Source organism: Ctenopharyngodon idella, chromosome 17, assembly GCF_019924925.1.
Source record: "Ctenopharyngodon idella isolate HZGC_01 chromosome 17, HZGC01, whole genome shotgun sequence".
NCBI classification, from domain to species: domain Eukaryota; kingdom Metazoa; phylum Chordata; class Actinopteri; order Cypriniformes; family Xenocyprididae; genus Ctenopharyngodon; species Ctenopharyngodon idella.
The window spans coordinates 16,246,527-16,264,703 of record NC_067236.1 but is presented as its reverse complement, the minus strand read 5'-3'; the positions used below and the strand labels follow the sequence as shown (position 1 = coordinate 16,264,703).

The 18,177-nt window shown below is 36.8% G+C and overlaps 1 protein-coding gene and 1 long non-coding RNA gene across 3 annotated transcripts in view; both read right to left on the bottom strand.

Annotated features, from left to right (window-relative positions):
* The window catches only part of adam12b (ADAM metallopeptidase domain 12b), a 117,020-nt gene that overhangs the window by 55,446 nt on the left and 43,397 nt on the right, over positions 1–18,177 (bottom strand). The window contains 3 exon segments of the mRNA XM_051868326.1: positions 2,078–2,264; positions 4,923–4,999; positions 10,187–10,265. Coding sequence (XP_051724286.1) covers positions 2,078–2,264; positions 4,923–4,999; positions 10,187–10,265 — 343 coding nt within the window.
* Positions 11,828–14,018, bottom strand: LOC127498695 (uncharacterized). Of its 2 annotated transcripts, none has more exons than XR_007925946.1 (3): positions 13,861–14,018; positions 12,112–12,862; positions 11,828–12,026 (listed from the first exon to the last, which is right to left on the bottom strand). It is a non-coding gene; the product is annotated as an uncharacterized LOC127498695 (long non-coding RNA). The 2 variants fall into 2 exon arrangements; XR_007925947.1 differs by having other exon boundaries at positions 11,828–12,023.

The window sequence follows — 18,177 nt, the reverse complement described above, 5'->3', positions numbered from 1 at the left end:
GTAGTGACTGGGATTTGGATTCATGAATCTGTTCACCAAATAACGTTCAGATTTGTTCACTAATTCGTTCAGTGACCCATTCTGCAGGTTACACCAGTAAGTGCACCAGTTTTGTGTGTGTTATAAGCAACTTGTGGATGAGTCACTCAATCTATTCATTAAAAGTCACCTGAAACAAATCATATTTTTTATTCAAATTTGTGCATACAATACAAATCTACAAAAATGCCCTTTAGTTAGTTACTTGGTTGAATCTGTCTCAAGTGGTCCATTGGAGGCTGCTTGACCATTTTTAATTTTTCTAATTTTATAGTGTGATTCCTCTATGTATTGCAAAACCACTGTCCTTTTCACTGTAAATTGACCTAAAATAGAATCTCTGAGTGATCTTCACCATTACATTTGGACTTAAAGGGGACCTATTATGCAAAATTCACTTTTATAAGTGTGCGTAAACAACCAGCCAATAATGGTAAAAATCCACCGACTCCTTTTTTATAATCCCCATGAATCATAAACAGCCACTCCAAATGAGCGGTTCCAGATTTCCCCCTACTCTTACGTATGCCACGACTGGCGGAATGGAAACTGCCTTATTAGCTTAGCTCCTCCCCTGAGTCTGCCATGTTTATCTCTCCCAGAGCATTTAACAGCAGCATTCAAGTAAGAAATGTATTCTTACTAAAGCTACTGAAGTTACTTCAATCAAGAGCAGTGGGTGATTTTCTGTTTTTCTTTTGTTGTTTGGTTAATATTAACAGCATATACAGCAGCAGGTACTGTATATTACGTTGCTGTCACTTTAATACACAGATCTTATATACACATGCGATTTCTTTCCCTGCTGTTTACGTTCACAGACATAACTGACTGTGTTTGTGAACTTTTGTGTGTTTTTGACATAAACTGTCAAATACACACAAGGTTAAGTGCAATAAAACGTGTCAGAGAAATCAGTTTAATACACACAGGACATCCCGTCTGACAGAAAGTTTTCTGTGCGTGTGCCTTGGATGTGTGCGCTCAGAAAACCATATTTCAGAAGTTTAAACTGTTATGGCTTCAAAACCCATGCAGATAATTAACTTTCATGATGACGAAGAACTGCAATATCATGTGAGCGTGGCCGCGATAAAGATGATAATCAAAACTAAACAGATGTTTTAGTTTTTGGCAGAGTATCCAAGGCACGAGCTGTAGAGACTCCGCCCTCTTCTGGAAAGGGGGCTGGGAGCAGCAGCTTATTTGCATTTAAAGGGACTCACACCAAAATGGCATGTTTTTGCTCACACCCAAATAGGGGCAAATTTGACAAGCTATAATAAATGATCTGTGGGGTATTTTGAGCTGAAACTTCACAGACACATTCTGGGGACACCAGAGACTTATATTACATCTTGTAAAAAGGGGCGTAATAGGTCCCCTGTAAGTTCTAAGTCTACGGAACAAGCATTTGCAAAATGTAAATTTATCTTTGTACCACATAATGTGCTACCCTGACCGCCCCACCCCGGTATCGTGATTTCAACCAAGGCTAGCAGTTTTACTAGCAGTTCAGTAAGTCCATAGTGACAATATCAAGAGTCTTCATCTCCTTTTGATTTGTTCTCATCCAAAGGATGATGAAAGAGTTTATAATCTTTAGATGTGTCTGCAAACATCAGCGCCTGCACCGATACAGATCCTAACCGCAATCATTTATTATATGGATATCATCAGTTTGCCATTGTGTTGAGTTATAACAGCATCTTCTATGTGCTGCTATCCTTCCGAATCAATACAATGACATCTGAACATCTTATTTAGATAGCTCTGTTGTGATAAGAACATCTTCAATGTCAAGACTGTTATGTAGGGATCTTCTGTTAACCTTTGATGTCTCGCCCAGCTCTCTAATCTTGTATTAGCATGCATGGGAAGTGAGGGCAACCACAATCCCCTCATCTGCATTAACAAAGACATCACATGCTGAATGATGCATGTTAATTCATCCTCAAGACAAAAAGTGACACTCTCTAAAAAAAACATCGTCATAATAGTTGCTACATTGACAGTTGCTGACGGATTACATTCATACCCTCGTCCTGAATGATTGTGGCAGTCCTCCAGCGCTTGTATGGCTGACAGTTGATATGTTGTGTCCATGTCCACAGGTTCCGGAGGGGAAGTGTAGGTGATGTCCTTCATAAATCACATGGGTGTCGTTTGCTGGTTCAAAAGCTGGCTCCACCATCAGTGTTTTATTTTCAAGTAAGATAAACCCTCTGTGGATTGAATGAAGATTTGAACAATTTTAAATAAGCAAAACATACAAAAACATATTGGCAAGCTAACAGGCAACTTATTTTGTGGAACTTGCTAAGACAAGCATCACTATTATTATTGCTCAAACTTAGTAGTGAAGTGTTTTGTTTAGTAAAAAAAAGTTGGTGCATAACCTGTGATACAGACGTGATCTAACATACAGTGGATGCTAAATGACTTGCCTGAGGTAAATGTAATGCTACGTGGTTCAAATAGTGGTGGAGAGATTACACGTAAACATATCTATGCATAGATTGTCTGTTCTTCTTCTTCTGCGATTTTTCTGTTGTGATGGTTAGCAAACAGCATTGCATTACCCCATACGCCCCCTTCTGGATTGCAGTGTGGATTGTCTGTGACTGACTGTATTCGTCATCTGACTGTATGCACCGAACCGTGACATCCGTACCATGACAGTTCGGGAAGGATACATGTACCGTTACACCCCTACGATATGCGCAACCTTTCAGCACTCTTAGCAAACATAAAGGACGCTTGCACCTAAGAGCATGGATGTGCAGCAAGATCCTTGAGCAATGCCAAATGTGTCATCCTTAAAAACAGTTCAAACACAACAAACACCTTTTATATAGACCCAGATTCCAGACCTACATTGTGTGAGTCTGCAGCAAGGAAAAAAAAATTGCAGCCTGATCCATATTGAGGGACCAATATCATAGAGACTTAGCAATGGGCTCATTTGACCTGGGTCAATAAGCAACCACTTAGCAATGCCCTTGTAACCAGAACACCATAGAAACAGCATGCAGTAGCAATCTCCTACTAACCACCCATAACGGCATGGCATTGTGTCGTTGGACAAGCATCAATTAGATTTCTTAAAAAAAAAAAATGCAATTAATCTGAACAATTTTCTTGAGGTCAGGACACTTTATTCTCTAAGTATGTACGGTAAAACAAAAAAGATTAAGTAAAAGTGAGAAATAATGAAGTCTATTCAGGGCAGTTGTGGCCTAATGGTTGGAGAGTCAGACTTGTAACCCGAAGGTCGCAGGTTTGAGTCTCAGTACCGGGGGGTACACTCTCATTACCCACAACTGAGGTGCCCTTGAGCAATCCAGCCAAATTCCTCCCGGGCGCCACAGCAAAAATGGCCGCCCACTGCTCTGGGTGTGTGTGTGTTCAATCCTCACTGCTGTGTGTCTGCACTTGGCTGGGTGAAATGCAGAGCACAAATTCCAAGTATAGGACACCATACTTGGCTACACATCACACGTCACGTCACTCATTAAGTGCTGAAGTAATATGAATAATATAAACTCTGATTAAGATCAGATAATTTAATTCTAATATAATTATATTTTTATCAATACAATATCTTAGTAAAATTAAAAGCAGATGACCCTCCAAAATCTAATAAGATCTACAGTCAATAAATCCAATTCTAATAAATTCAATTGTTTGTCTTTGTTCCATTGGGAAATGGGTGGATATGGATTTTTCTGCAGAATGACACTGGGTTTTATAAAATGTATATTTCGCCACCCCGTTCTATAACCAATAACCCATTACTCACCAAATGTGTGAATTTACATTTGTGACAAAACTGATATCTTTAATAATATGGCCATGGGTGGAAAAAAAAAGAAATTTTGAAAGATATCATTGAGATATAATTGAATATGAAGGGAGTATATATAAGAGCCACAGTGCTGCAGAATTAGGTTGCGAGATGAAGAGTGAGTTTTCACTTTGCAATATAATAACAAGATATAACAGATGAAAATCTGGAGCCATACTGATAGCTCAAAACAGTGCTTTCAGAAGGAATGATAATTTGAATTATATCTGATGATACCCTCCTTGCAACTTATAACCAAGCTGCTAATATGAAACCCGAAAGTACTGAGCTGAGACAATTCAACAGGATTGCAATTTGATCTACAGTACTGCATATTTCAACATTTTCAGATGTAAAAAATATCCATCTCACACCCCCACACCAGTGAGGATAAAAAAACGCAGCCACATTTACCTCGACCTTGATTCACAGTAACCTTCTGTGCTCAGATATGGCCTTGATATCTGCCTACCTGAAGGTCTCCAGGCTTGTAATCATGAAGATAAAGTAAAGACTTTCAGAAGAATTGTTTGGTAATTACAAGCTGGAGACCTTGGGAACTTCGGTTTGCTTCAATCAAAGCACTGGGTTCCTCTTTACCTATTCTGTCGTAAAAACTGTGCATCTCTGAGAAATTTACTGTAGCCAAATGCTCCTTCTAATTACATTTAACGGCATAGCTGAAGTTTTTCATGACATATTAAATGCTTGCAGTTACTTTGTGTGCTTATCTTCAGGACAATGAAGCATGGGATGATACTAAAGCTTTTATTGATGTTTAATCTCACAGTTTTATAGTCTCTAAATGAACCTTCACATAGGAAGAGTTGTGAAGTTCACTGGAAACAATATCAAGGCAATCAATGTTTGACAACTTAGGGTTCATAATAGCTTTCCACACTGAAGCACACAAGCTTTAAACTACTTGTTTAAGGAGTTCTAACGACTTTGAAAATTAGAACTCAATATGCTTGAAATTACTGCTTATAGTACATAATGGGATACAGGCATTATATGATGGTGATATTGTGCTTACCTGATACCAGAGCATGTACTAAGGCTGACATCGGAGTGAGCATATCCTTGGACTTCACCATGGTAATAGCAATTCATCTGCATTAAGGAAAAGGAAAATCCAGTTTAAAACACATGTGTCAAGTTCTTGCTCTTTGTCTTCATGTTGGTTTCATATGGTTTTGGTAAACTTTTTATTCATTTCATGAAAAGGTTTAATGTAATGGCTAAAATATCATGTGGTGCGACAATCAAGTAAAGATGCATTTAAAAAATTTTTTATTTTTTTTTAGAAATCACACTACATGGCATTTTACAGTGAAATAACCTTGTCTTGTCATAAAAAGGTCAAATTGTTCATTGACCTTGACACAGTCATGAGGGTCTTCAGGGGTCTTCTCTATGATGTTATTTCCTGTTTAATGTTCTGCATCTTTCTGCATGTTGGTCTTGGCTTTTTCATCATTATGATATAGGACAGTTGTATAACCCTGACATATTTTATTTTCAAAAAATATCAAAATAAATTTGAATTCTGAAATTGTGTTCAACATGGAAGTCACTCTATGTATGAACTGCATTTTCTATGCATTTCTGAGTAAATGAATCCATATAATAAATGAATCTTGACCCAAAAGCTAGCTGTTTAACTCGAAAACTAGAAAGTGGGGTTATTTCCAAAATCAATTAGGATCATTGACTTACTGGAACTGAGATCCCATTCAGGTGCAAGATAATAGTTGTGTCCCTGCATCCTTCGAAGGACGGTGACTTCAAAGGCCACGCCTTCAAAGGCCATGAAGGTCGGACTGTGTGTTGTTAATTAAATGGGACGGTCTATCGCCTACGGAGGATTGTTCTTGTCACCTAGTAACTGTGACAGCTGCCGTTGATGAGCGGCAGTAACGTTTATATTGGACTTTTTAGAAGGTTAATATTAAACTGTATTAAAACAAAACAGGGTTCTCAAACTGTCTAAATATGTTCACCATGGTCCATTTCTGTATATAATATAGAATATAAACTATATATTAGGGCTGGGACGATACGAACTTTATGAATGATTATTTTAGGTTTAAGTGGTGTGTGTAAAGGAACTTGAAGCAGGCAGTGTACGAGTGTTTCTAAAGCACGTGTAGTAGTGCCATCTGCTGTTAAAAACTAAGCTCAGAATCGATTCGAGAGAGAATCGCAATACATCGTAAAATATCAGAATCCAGATTTTTCGTATCGCAAATCGAGATTCGATGTATTGTCCCAGCCCTACAATATATAATTGCATCTTATTAAGAAATAAATCAACATTTGAACCGCTTTAAAGTTTTTTTTTTTAATTTGTACATTTGTGACGCGATCTGGGAAAACCTGATGTCGCGATGGAACGTTTTCAGTAAAGTCAAAAAATAGGTTGAATGTCATTTTTGTCAAAATTGGGTTTTCATTAAATTATCATTCTATAACATCTTGTCTATCATCTCTGAAAATATCTTGGCAAAATTCACCTGTTAAGTGCAGAAAAATAGCGATTTATAGTGGCAAGGCTGTCTTTCTCTAACGTTACTGTTTGAGACAACACCCAGCGGAGGTTAAAAAAAAAAAAACGGCCATAGCTTTCCCTCTCTTAACATTACAAAGACAGTTCACCTATCAAAATAAACCACACATAACATGTAGAATGAAGGTGTATTAATGCAAATTTCCCGCCAGTCCTGTATAAACTACGGCACGCAAAGTTTTTTTTTTTTCTAATACAAGGTTATCGTGAGAAGGCGGAGCACAAGAGAACAACTGAGCTATAATTAACACACGTTCTAATTATGTGTTTATTAGAGGTTGAATTCGAATACTGCCAAACTGCCCATACTACTTCTGAATAGGATGTCTACTTCATAAAATGTATGAAAATATGGAAATAAATGGTTCAGATTACTCAAATAAATAGAGGCGCCCTTAAATGGTCAGATATGGCGCTTGGGTGTCATCTAGTGAAAAAGTTTGGTACTGCGCCCAAACAAAATCTTACTGAAAGCTCATTTTTTTAAATATTTCAACCTAAAATTTGGAATGTTGACATTTTTGGCTTTTATTTTCTTGCAGTTTAAGAGTAAAACATGCTTTGTAATATATTATTATAAAATATAAACAATTATATTTTTACATTTTCATAAATTTAAACTTCTATAACTTTTGTTTTATTTCACTTTCATAATTTATTTCACTTCTACAATAATCTGACAAGTGTCTTCTTTAAAACAAGACCAATCTTAGGTCTATATTCCAAAGCATTCTTGAATTACAACCATTTATGTTTGGATAATGCATTTTCATGTCTGTGCGAATATTTAAACCTGTTTTTCTCAAAATTCCGTTCCTGAAAATCAGAGCGATCAGCCGACTTTAGATGACCATAACTTTTGTTACAAGCTATGAAAGAAGTAAAAACAGATTTGGAAAGGGCTCGAATCCAGCTTTCATATGGTATTGAAACCTGTGATAGGTAAAATTCACCATGTGATGGGTTTTCGCAGATCACATCACATTTGTATCATTAGATATTTGAGTAAGTTGAAACCTAATTCTTACATTAAAAAGTGTAATTTGGCAATTTCTCTCTCTCTCTCTCTCTCAAAAAAAAAAAAAAAAATCATCACTGGCGCACGCAATGAATTCTGGGGTAGGCAAGGTCACGAAGGATCCATCTGTTGTATCCTTCATTGCACGGGAAACGAAAGACGCATTTGGAGGTAGTGTTGTCAAAAGGACCGACTTTGGTACCAAGTCGGTTCTGGAAATTTAAAAAATTTGACAATACCAGCATTTCCCCCTAGCATTTTGAGTGCTGTCTGATTGGCTATTGTGTTCATGCGCTCAATAGATATGTCTGTGATTGGCTACAATGACCAAAACATGCTTCAAAAACATGTTGTAAATAGACATCTTTAATGCTCTTCACCGAGCGCTTACACAGATACACACGGGAGCGTTTGAAAGCAGGTGTCTATCAGCAGATATTTTAGGGATTCGCTGATAGACGCCTGTTTTCAAACTCTCTGTGTAAGTGCTCAGTGAAGAGCGCCAAAGATGTCAATTTCTTTATGTTTTTGAAGCGTTGATCATTGTAGCCAGTCACAGACATATCTGTTGAGCGCATGAACACAATGGCCAATCAGACAGCGCTCAAAATGCTAGGGGGAAATGCTGGTATTGTCAATTTTTAAAAAAAATTCAGTACCAACTTGGCATCAAAGTCGGTACTTTTGATAACACTATTTGGAGGAGCCTTCGAATTGGGACAGCCTTCGTCGCGCCGCTGTGATGCAATCGGCCTTCGAAAGCAGCCTTCGAAGGATGCAACCTCTGAATTGGGATGCAGCTAATGTTGGTCCAATGAGATCATGTAGCATAGCGCCACGTAGCAAAAGTCATATTTAAGCAGCTGTCTGCCGTAGAAAATCACACAATGCGGTGCCAGTAAGAGCAGCGTCTGCTGCTCTATTTTATAGGGAAACTATTCTCCCCTGTTATGGCTGGCACAAGCCCCCAAAGACCTTTCATGTGGAAATACCAATTGGTAGCCACAGGCTGGACCGGCTAACTGCCATCACTCACACAAATGTTCACACACATAAAACCGTTCAAAAACACACCACTCTGTCAAAAGCAATCAACGCTTGATGGCACAAATCCTTCACATCAAAACATTCTTGTGGCTACCATTTCCACATCTTTAAGCTTTACCAGACCAAGAATAGCAGAGAATGTACCAGAAACAGCCATAGATGGAGGATATCTAAACAGCTAGAGCTAAAAATGATGACTCACTAGCTAATGGCCCTGTTGAATAATACACTAGGCCAGCAAAGTGAAGTCTGAGACTTATATTAGTAAAAGAAGGTCATTTTTCTTTCATAATGTCCTGATTTTTAAGGATCACCAGAGAAAATACTAAACTGCTTTTTCTATGTGTCTGCCTTGGATAACATTTCACGTGTGTAGGTATATGCAGAGAAATTAACTTTTTAGACTGTTTTAGTGGAAAAAAGTTGATAAAATCTTTTTCATATTCCAATATAATTCTTGAACAGTTCTTCAACCTAAATCATTTCATAATCTGTCACTTCTTGATTTAAAGCATTGATTCTGACTAAAGCAGTTTCTCATTATTATTTTCCCCACAATCCTTGGGTTCTATTAATTTAGATACGATTTTCCATTTAAAAAATACGATTGTCAGTCAAGTATCTTATTGCCACTCGCACCAAAGCCTTGTCAAACGGCTTTTACCTATTTTTGATGAACTAATTTTTTGGAAAAGCTTGATATATTTTTTTTTAGACCTCCTCAGCTTTGAAGACAAAAGATTGTTCATGGTTATTTGGACAGGCTTAAACGATTATAAATAAGAGCTAAATATGCCCAGCAGGAATAATATAGTCAAGCCTACACATGTGTGATTGGGAAGAGGGGGGTGGCAACATGTTGTCAAAGCTGTCAGTTACGGTTCTTAGCACTAGTCTAATTATAAAAGTACAAAAGACCCAGCAGACAATTTAAATCAGGCCTGACAATAATGTCACGCTATCCTTGTGTCAACATCACATCACAGCAAGATTAATCAGCTTTCTGGCAAGACGGCCAGTCAGAGAATGCTAGTGCACTAGCCAGTGCAGTTTAACTTTTGAAGATTTTTAAGCATTATATTTCACAACAATGTAGGAATAGTACACCCAAAATGATCCTCATCCTCATGTCTTTCATAAACTTGCACAAAACCCAAAATGAGTTTATAGTTGAATGTTCAAGCTGTTTTTTCCGTAAGTTAAAGGTGACTATAGCTATCAAGTAAGATTTTCAAAATTTTCAGTAAAAATTAGCCTACTTTTTCAGTCTCTTCCTTTTTTTCCATTTCAGTCTGTTCCTCTCATAAAGCTACTGTATGACTTCAGAAGACTTAGATAGTGCTTAAGCATTATGGACCACTTTTGTGATACTTTTTCAATACTCTATTGTCTGTGATGACCTTGGTCCCCATCCACTTTCAGTGTATAGAAAAGTAAAGTTAGGACTTTTGACTAGACGTCTCTCTTTTTGCTCTGCAGAAGAAAGAAATAATTTTCATTTTTGGGTGAACTAACCCAGAAAAGTAGATGCAAATGTATTACAAGTTGGTTTGATTTCCTCTCATAATATTTGAAACAGGCAAACAATTAAGAGCCATTCCAATATCTTCCTGGGGGGTGTGTGTGTGCGCCAAAAGATAAATGTGTGTGAGACTGTTTGACATACCGTAGAGTTGTGAGTGCTGGAAACAGTTTGTCCATCTTCCCTGTAATGTGTCTCAGTATAATGGCTGGCGAACAGGCCGCTAGAAGAGAAAACACACACACAAAAACTATTCAGCATTGCATTAGCCTCTTCTTCTCCCAAAAAGCCACTATTTTTAAAGAGAATATTTATATCAAGTTTGTATTTTATTAGCCTTTACAAAAATAAATATACTTCAAGTTAATTTTATTAAATATACTTAAGTTCAAGTATATTTTAAGTGGAATTTATGTAGTAATATCAATGTACTAGAGGTATACTTGTAAGTCTACTGTTTCAGTACTACTTGGGACTAAATTGGCCCACTTTTTAGTGAATAAAAGTATACTTTTAAGTATACTTTAAGTGTAACATTAGTAAACTTTGAGTACACTACTAGTTTACAACTAAGTTTACTGCAACTATACTACAAGTGAATTTATAGTTTACTAGTTAAATACTTTGTAGTACATTTTTTAGTTTATGAAAGTACACTTTGAAGTATACTCTTAGCAAACTACTAGTTAATTTTTTATACTTGAAATATACCTTTAACTCTTTCCATTTTATTCTAGCTTCATGCATCCTTTTTTATCAACACTTGAATGTGGATAAGTTTCATTTTAAAAAGCAGTATTTTAAACAAAAAGCAGAGAAAATCACATTTTTGTCAAAGACACGTCCGGATGGGATTCAGCAGAGCCGTTAAATATGAGAGTTGCGACACACTTTGATCTCGCCGCCACGCTGTCACGTGGTTCGTGTAGCTCTCAATAGTTCCAAACAAATCCGCGCTGTCAACCAGTTTGAAGGGTTTTAAGCGGGACAGACAGCTGTAGCTATATTTGCAGCAATTATCGGTAAATATTGACGCATAATATACATTGATTATTACGTTGACACTTACTACATACCTATAATAGCCTTTTTTTTCCTGGGGAGTGGCGGAAACACAGCATTAATCAGTTTTTGTGTTTAATTTTGAAGGGAAGAGGGGCTGCTCCCATAACGTAAAATACAGCAACTACTTGTATTTGTAGCATTTTTTTCGGTAAATATTAACGCATAATATTGATTAAATATTGAATAAAATTGATTACTACATTGTGTACACTTGCAGTAGCGTATTGTATCTGGAGAGTGATAGAGAGACGGCATTATCGTTAACAGTGTGGTCTGTTAAAATGTACAGGTAACTGGAGAGATGGTTACTTAGTGAATTAACAATGTTCCTAAATACGATCCATAACATTAACATTTCTGTTAACTGGATTCATTTTAGTATGGCTAATGTACCCCTTCATCCTGACCTTCCCTATAGGCTAAACCATTTGTATGTATGTTTTATATCTCATGCAAATAAAGCCCTTTGAATTGAATTAATTTTTTGTTTAATTTTAGAGGGAAGGGGGGCTGCTCCCATAAGGTATACATTTACCGCATGTACTGTATATATTTTTCTCGTGCTTCTAAGGTCATAATTACTAACATCCTAATGTGTTATGTTAAGATACATTCAAATGAACATGCACAACAAGTGAATATCAATGAATGAAGCTGCTCAGTTTAAGTCAAGAAAGAAGTTTGGTCAACAGTGAAAAATATACAAGGCAAACAATTGCATTCAACAAAACATTTAATTATATATTATATCCAGGGAGAGGGTAGGTAAATTTTCCTTGAATGTTCTGTCTTCAAAGAAACTCATTTGACTTCCTACAGGGAGAGAAAGATGGCAGAAAGCAGGCCAGAAAAGGAATATAAGTGTTCACAATATCCATTACATTCTTCCAGCGCAGCTGTAGGATGATCTGGAGACCTGCTGGTGAATTGAGAATCAGTCAAATGCTTATCCATACATTGATAACAAAAGCATTCAAACTCCACACTATAGTAATGCTATATACTTGAATTTTTGGGTGAGAGCATTCCACTGCCAGAAGCAGACTGTGGGCCTGTTTCCACCTGGTATTAAGATGCGTTTTGGCTGATCGGATCACAAGTGGACAACATTAAATACAGGTGTAAACAGGGTCTAAAACGGTTTAAGTTTATCCACTTTCAACCACTTCCAGAAGTAGACTCAAATGCATTCGACCGGACTGCTTTCGTAGTGTAAACGCTCATGTTTACTCTACTCTCCATCTACTGACCTAATGTGTAAACATTATGGGAAGCACTCGAGCCAGACAGGATTTAAACTTTGTTGGCTGAAGACCAAAGTTTGGTTCAAAGATGAAAAACGTACCAAGCACAATGTTCTCTCACCATTCCTGATTTCTAACACACACTCACAGCATTCGGCTGGTCTCACGGCTGTCAGAGCAGAAGCGAACACTGATGCTCTCAATATGTTTTCCTGTCATCTCTGGGTGCGTTCATATGTAAACTGCTTAAGCTTATTTTGTCCATTAGATTGAAAGATCTGTAAAAACCCATACATTTACCCACCCCCTCAAAGAAATCAGGACAGAAGTGGTTGAAAGAGGACAAAACAGATGGATTAAAACACCAGGTGTAAACATGTATGTGTCTCCGTCGTCCACTTATGATCCGATCGACCAAAATGCATGTTAACTTCAGGTGGAAACAGCCTGTGTCAGAGCCCAGAGGAGGCCGGGTCTGGAGTTGAGTCAAGCCTGTTGCTGCTGGACAGACCTGGGAGTTGTAAAGAAAGAGGAAACAGTATTAAGGTTAATACATTGAAGAACAGATTAAATACACTTTTCCCAAACATTTTCATGAGGTTGACATTACAGAAGTGAGAGCACACACCTACAGTTAGGTCCATAACTATTTGGACATTTGTCATGATTTCTGTTATTTTGGCTCTGTACTTCAGTACAGATTTTGAAATTAAATGAGAAAAAAAAAAAAAACTATATATATATATAACTATATACAAACCACTATTGTTATTCAATTTATTCTTCCACACAATAACATTATGGAAGAAGCTGGGTGATTATTTAGCTAATCCAAGAAGTTATGCAAATAAGGGAAAAGATAATTTTTTTTATGCTGTCATAGAGGTGTAAATTTAATGGTGATTTAGCATTGAGGTCATAGTTTGTGGGGGTGTTTTTGCACTTGTTGCTTCATATCCAGATGTGTTTAATATTCTGGCCACCTCATGTGTGTAAATAAGAAACCCATCTGAACACAATGTAGAGCAACATCACCTTTAACTATGACCTCAGTTTTGAATTTACACATTTCTGGCTGATTATAAACATTAAAGTAGAATTCCTGGCAGAGCTGTTGTATTGAATTACATTAGATTGTAAAGGTGTTCCTAATATAGTGGCCACTAAGTGTATGCAGCCTTCTTACGGTGTTATTCTCTGGTACTTTAATGAACTGGCAACTAAGTGTTGCTAACATTAACAACAAATCTAATAACCGAAGATAAACGTTGTTTGACAACGAACTTGTAAAGGTACGTAGGAATGTAGCCCAACTGACTTCAGGTTATGGTAGCTAAAGTTAGTGAAGTGTTGGTCACTTAAGCTAGCTGCAATTAGAGTCTAACAAACGTTATTATCTTCCAATAAACATTAACTAAAGCTGGTTACATAAAATACAACTATTGACTAGATTCATGAGGTCAGGTAATGCGTTCAAATGTCAAAAATGCAGTAATTTCATCAACTTACCAGCGAGCGAACTTCAGAGTCACTGAAAATGAATGGGGTTCAGTGCTGGAACTATCAGTGTTTGGAACTATCGGCTGCTCCACGACACGCGTTACTTCCGCATTCCAAAGTTCCTATGGAGGTCTATGGGAGTGTCGCAACTCTGTTTTTCAACGGCTCTGGGATTCAGAATTATGAACAAAACACAGATGGAGTAAACAGAGTCCATCAACACCCCCAAAGCTTCACAGTCGTTAACACTTCCTGGGTCGACATTTTATTCGGTAACGTTAGGCAGTTTTGAACTTACAGTATATGCTGTTTAATGTTTGATGATCGCATTGTTTTACATTTGGCTAAGCAATCTTCTGTTTTTGCTTCTTCTTCACCGGTGTTTTGATCCGAAAATTCTGTACTCTTTCGGAAGACGCGCAATAGCGCCCTCTACCGTATAACTGTGAAAACATGGATAGCTGGAAAATACCAATAATTCAGTCAATGGTAGGGAAAGAGTAAAGTAGATTTGAAGTAAATTTCTATGTACACTACCAGTGCACTAACCTACACAAAAATTTAGATACTTCACAGTAATCAAAAGAGCAAACACAACTACAAGCCAAGTATACTTAGAAAACTTAATTATACTTTTAAGTACATCTCAATCAAAAGATTGAGTATAGGCCAAATATACTTAGACTTTTCTGTCAGTATAATTCAAGACTCAAGTATACTTGATTGTAATTTTAAGTACCACAACAAATTCCTTGTGTGTTTGCACACACTTGGCGAATAAAGCTCATTCTGATTCTGAGAAGTACATAAAAAGCAGACAAAGTATACTTATTTTTAGTTTAAAAGAAGTATACTAATAGCACACTTGAATAAACTTTTTTTTCTTAAGGGAGTACATGAAATGAAATTCTGAAACATGATATCAAAAAGCCATTTTAGACATTTTAAAGCACTGTTACATTTCACTACCACATGCTAACCAAATTCATCTTGTTTAACGCCCCAAATTTGCAGAGCAGATTATGGAAGTGTGTCAGACAGTAAGGGGAGAGTAAACTTGCTTTTTGGAGATGCACAAAAAAGTGGGGCACTGTATGTGTTGTGATTACTGGAAATGATCAACAGACCCACCAGATCAAATGATGACCCACCTAAACATATGGCCAAAAATACAATAGGATCCAAAAATCTAAGAAAACAAAAATGCTATAATTTACCTTTTTCAGACAGTTTTATGGAAAACCTGTAAAAAGCACATCTGACAATCTGTACAAAGAGTGTGCATGAGCAAAGTCACAAAATTATTTACTGACACAGCAATGTCACTCTTTTTTGATAAGTGACTTAGATATACTTAGATAGGGTTATGGGATAGAACAGTTTGTACAGTATAAAAATAATTATGTCTATGGAAAGTCCCCATAAAACATGGAACCCAGTATGTGCGTGTATGTGGAATGTCAAACTCAGCTCAGACATTGTTGAAAGAGACTAGAGTGATATGTGACATGATGCTGACATGATGAAATCCAAATGTAATCACAACATAAGCAGAAGCTCTTAAAGGACCAGTGTGTGTGTGTGTATGGGCGTGTTTTTGTGATTTATGAGGACACAAATTTGTATAATGACATGGGTATTACACTGGTATTACGACGTAAACATGAAATATGAGGACATTTCATGAGTCCTCATATTTAAAATAGCTTTAAAAACATACTAAACAATGTTTTATTAAAAATGTAAAAATGCAGAATATTTTCTGTGATGGTAGGTTTAGGGGTAGGGGTAGTGTAGGGGGATAGAATGTACAGTTTGTACAGTATAAACCCCATTACGCCTATGGAATGTTCTCACTAAGAACCTGTGTGTGTTGGTGTGTGTGTGTGTGTCTGCAGTGTTCCATATTCTGAAATCTTTTTTAGAGTGTTTTGTTCTAAATGTAAGCTAAATTTAAATAAGCTATCCTACTTTAAATTATATACAAAAATGGACCAGCAGCATAGGCAAAAATAAAAAAAATAGTATTTAAAAAAAAAACATTCTTTGTAGCCCAATTTATTTTAAGCCCAATTTAAGTGTTTTCAGCATTTTTTACTTTTTAAAAATCAAGTTAATAACAATTCAGCTGACTAAAACCTAAAACAAAAATAATTGGGTATTGTTTTTATTTTAAAGTACTGTTTCTAACTTTGAGGAAATGTTACAGAAGCATATTATTATTATTAAACACACACACACACGCACGCACGCACACACGCACACACACACACCTTGACAGACCTCGAACTCCTCATATTTCTCCTTTGGGGTTATGGACGGCATAATTATACCCCTGTATACATACACATTCATCAAATGAACATCAGGATATGAAAACAGATCCATTGTTTGTATTCTCAGGGCAAAACATCATTTTGGATTCGCCTCATGAACCTGCCTGGTTTAGACCTTGGGCTAACGTATTAGTAAAACACACCAGCTCAGCTCCCTCAAGTACTGCCTCCATGGTCGCTGTGAGAGCCATTTTTGGTTTAATGTCATTAGGCCATCCTTCAGTAATGACAGCACTCCAGTCCAATTCCCATTCTCCTCGATTTGATCCACATGCCAGTGGAGGAACAGTTCGCTGTTTTGGAAGGAACTTCAAAGCCTCTAGTCGAAAGGCTTTGATGTTCTCAGGGATGAACTGGTGTGACAGCCATCCGAATCCGAATCCCGAACGTGGCGTGACTCCCTCAGTGCCACAGAGCGATGAGCAAGGGAATGTGGGAGTTCGTCCACAGGGAAGTGTGAATCATAAAAGGATCACTGAACGTGGTGTAATATGCCAATTAGGGTGGTTACAAAAGAAAAAGTCCAATAAGGGCTCGAGTATGAAACCGGCCTCGAGCGATCTACACCATGTTCAGAAGTTGTAGGCCTTGTAAAAGGCCATGAAAACTCAAAAAATGTACATGAAAAGAGATGTTGTACATTCAGAACTCTACATGGAAGCTCGTTTACGCCTTCAAAGAAAAAGTCAAAGGTAATTGTGAGATGAGGTTTAAAAAAGGGCTGCACAATTTAGGGAAAAAGAGTTTGTGTGTGTGTGTGTGTGTGTGTGTGTGTAATTGTTTAGCTCTCAACACTAAAAAATAATTTTCATGATTTGTTATCAACATTTTTTCTTTTTTCTCAACTTCAAAAATTAACGTGGTTCAGATAACTTAATATTTTGAGTTTCTGTTGATTAAACCAATCGCCTTCATTGTATTAATTCAAATTTTTAATTTCAATGAACTCAAAATTTTAAGGCAACCAGGTAACTTACTTTTTTAAGTTAAACCAACACTTTTTTTTGTAGTTAATTTTGTAGTTTAAAATAAGAAATACGGTCACACTGTAAGAAATAAGCCTTCACTTGACTTTTCTGTATTCTATTTTATCATTAATAGTGTTTCATTTTTTTGATACATATTTTTGGTAAATTTTTTACATCACAATTACAAGAATTGCAATTGTGATATATAAAGTTGTTTAGAGACATAATCACATTACAAGATATAAAGTCACATTGCTAGAAATAAAGTTTCAACTGTGATATCCGGTATAAAGTCGCTTTGTGAGATATAAAGTCAAATTTCAAGATATAAAATTGCAATTCCGAAAAGCAAATTCACTTTGTGAGATATAAAGTAACACTGGAAGATATGAAGTCAATTACCTTTTTTTTAATTTTGAAACTGTAGCATAAACAGGCATCCATAATAAACTTCATGCGCCACACTTCTGTTTAAAGTTGTCCGTTTTGCCCGAAGACATTCATGTTGTAATGCATTCTGAGTGTGGCGAGTTAATAGTCCCCTGCCATTAACTTTTACAGTTACTATTTTAATATTTGATGTTGTGAACCATTTTGATGTCTTAAAGTAGGTAATGGCTTTCGTCCCATTAACTCTGACTACAAGCTTCCTCAGTAAGCACAGGCACAGTGACCCACAAAAGGGTCTTTGATAGAGGGCAATATGAACTTTCTCACAGACAGCATCGTAAGCACTTCAGTACTTATAAAGACATCCACTAACAAACCTGCAGACAAGTGCAACTTCTAAAAAGGCCAGAAAGCAGTCCTATGCGTGTGCGTGTTTGAGAAGTCGATCTTGATTTAGTGTCTTGAGATATGAAACACTGAGCTTCTCTAATCCTCTACTCAATCTCCTTGAAATCCCGGCCCAGAACATACAGAGGATGGGTGAAGAGGTGAAACACACTCAGAGGAATTGAAAAAAAGACTTACAGTATTTGCTCCACTAAGTTAAATGATTTTGTATACACACACATATA